Source organism: Temnothorax curvispinosus, unplaced genomic scaffold (assembly GCF_003070985.1).
Source record: "Temnothorax curvispinosus isolate PA1 unplaced genomic scaffold, ASM307098v1 QBEX01016756.1, whole genome shotgun sequence".
In the NCBI taxonomy this organism is placed as follows: domain Eukaryota; kingdom Metazoa; phylum Arthropoda; class Insecta; order Hymenoptera; family Formicidae; genus Temnothorax; species Temnothorax curvispinosus.
Window position 1 is genome coordinate 996 of NW_020226536.1, and position 2,203 is coordinate 3,198.

At 50.6% G+C, this 2,203-nt stretch overlaps 1 protein-coding gene across 1 annotated transcript; it reads right to left on the reverse strand.

The window, feature by feature from the left end:
- Positions 1-427: 427 nt before the first annotated feature.
- LOC112466940 lies at positions 428-1,611 on the reverse strand (the record flags this gene model as incomplete). Its single annotated transcript, XM_025035301.1, has 2 exons — positions 1,434-1,611; positions 428-802 (listed from the first exon to the last, which is right to left on the reverse strand). Coding segments are annotated over exons 1-2 (553 nt in total), but the record flags the coding sequence as incomplete, so codon positions are not given.
- Between the last annotated feature and the right edge of the window lie 592 nt (positions 1,612-2,203).

Below are 2,203 nucleotides of genomic sequence, written 5' to 3' on the forward strand. Positions count from 1 at the left end.
TTTTCCAAATCAGCGTGGTGAAAAAAGAAAATTGCGAAACATTCTTTATAATTCGAGACACAAATTGTTTTTAATCTGCGAGAACATAAAATTATTTAAAGACTAGAGTCCCGAATAATTTGCTATCTCGATTAAAGTATAATTTTGAAAAACCAGCTTTGAATTTGATTTTTTCAGCTTAATTTGCAAAAGCAATCTTTTGCAATTCATTTAGTAATTTTAGTTCCTAATAATTTAATTAGAATTTAATTAAGTAATCGGTGATTAATTGCGAACTCCAGTGAGCAATCGCCTTAATTCAAGATTATTAAGACTGCATTGCAGTCATAAAAATTCTAATATCATCTTTGGAAAAATCTAATTGTATTATATTTTATGTAACGCACAAAAATCAACAGAGTTAATATTCTTTCATTGTTACGCTCACCCTTAACGGAATCCTCTTGACCCTGTCCGCTCGACCTTGTAACCTGCGAGGACACCTTGGCCTGATCGTTGGAGGATGCATGAGTTTTGCCGTCGCTCGAGCTTTGACTTTTTAATTCGACGCAATTCTCCGGGCTGGGTGATCGATCCCTCGATATAGGCGGCGGCGAGGGGGTGCATCCAAGCAGTTTGCGAACCGACAGCTTCAACTCGGGCGTTTTCAGGGGTGGCAGGCTCTCCGCGGTGTCTCGGATGTCCTTGATCTTGGCCGTGACGGAAAGATCTTCCGGTTGCAGTCGACCTTCCGGCGACGGCGGTTCCTCGACGCTTCCGCTCGTCTCGACGACGCTAGCCGCAGCCTCTTGCGCCGCTTCATCTAAACAAGGTTTCGTCTTGTAATCGTTTGTCGCGTGGGACCATCCTGATCGCGAAGCGCTAAGAACGTGACGAAGACGTCGGCGATTAGGTCGATTCGTAAGTGAATTGTAATTTTAGCAGCGATGAGCATTCACAGACTTTCGAACGTAATTTCTGTCGACATAATAATGCGTTACATAAAAGAGTAACTCAAAGAAAGACAAATGTGATTAAAAAATGTGTACGGCATGGTATTCACAATTAATTTTTCTTTAACCACAATAAAACAAAGTGTAGTCCAAGTAATCATCACGCAGTCTGTGGACGTTATTGCACAAGAATACAATTTTACATAACTTCCACTATGAATTTCTTCTTAATGAATCCCATATTACCCGTATATACTCCATCACTAATAAGTTCAAGCACAGACACATACGAATCGACCTGACTCGCATAATAGATTTCTTTTGATCGAGCATATCTTTATGCCGATGTTGATTTATATTGAGATCTATCATTAAGGATAATAGAAAAGTTTGCGCGCACTGGCATCGATCGATTCGATCTCAACCGATCGGTCTCCAACCAATTTGGCACCTAAAGAATGGCATTATCATCGATTCATCGGGAAAGATTATTACACGTACGCCGGTCACCATCGTCCGCGACGCGATCACCGATGAGATGCGCGACACTGAGCGTGATCCTGCCGCCGGCGGCCGCCCTGCAGCCGGCGGCAGCCTCGACGCTCGTCGCAGCCGCCACCGCCACCGCCGCCGCCGCGTTGTCGAAGCTCTTGGAGACGAACTGGGCGAGCTGCTCCATCCTCACGGTTATCGGGGCGACTCTCGCGCGCGACGTCGCGCCTCGGCACCGACGGCACTCGCCGCCGCCGTCGCGAGAGAGAGCCGTCGACGGGAGGCACATCCCGACGTCGGCGTCCCGACGCCACGCGTCCTCCAGGACGCCATTCGGCCGCCGGCCAATCCGCGCGGTGATGGGCGTGATGGAAACGCCCCGTGGTGCTCCTCCACGCTTCTCCCTCCTTCGCGTTTCCGGCGGCACGAGACACGATCCGGGGCTCGCAGACCCCTCGACACCCCTTTCGGGAGGCAGGCACGATCTACCCCCCCAAACCGACGCTCATTAGCATTTGCGCCCGCTTTTCCGCCCGCCGCGGAAACGTTCGCGGCGAAACTACCCCTCGCCGCTGGCGGCCGGGGGTAGGACGCCCGCGCCGCCCGGCGACCATCCTATATCGTCCTCTCCCGCGTCCTCCTCTGTGCCCCGTGTAGTCGACCGCCAGGGCCGCTGTATTTACCTGGAGGCAGAAACAGGCCGTCGCCGCCGCCGCCGTGGGCACGCGGTAATTAATCCCATGCCTTCCGCGGTCGAAGCTCCTTCTTTTTGTCTGGCC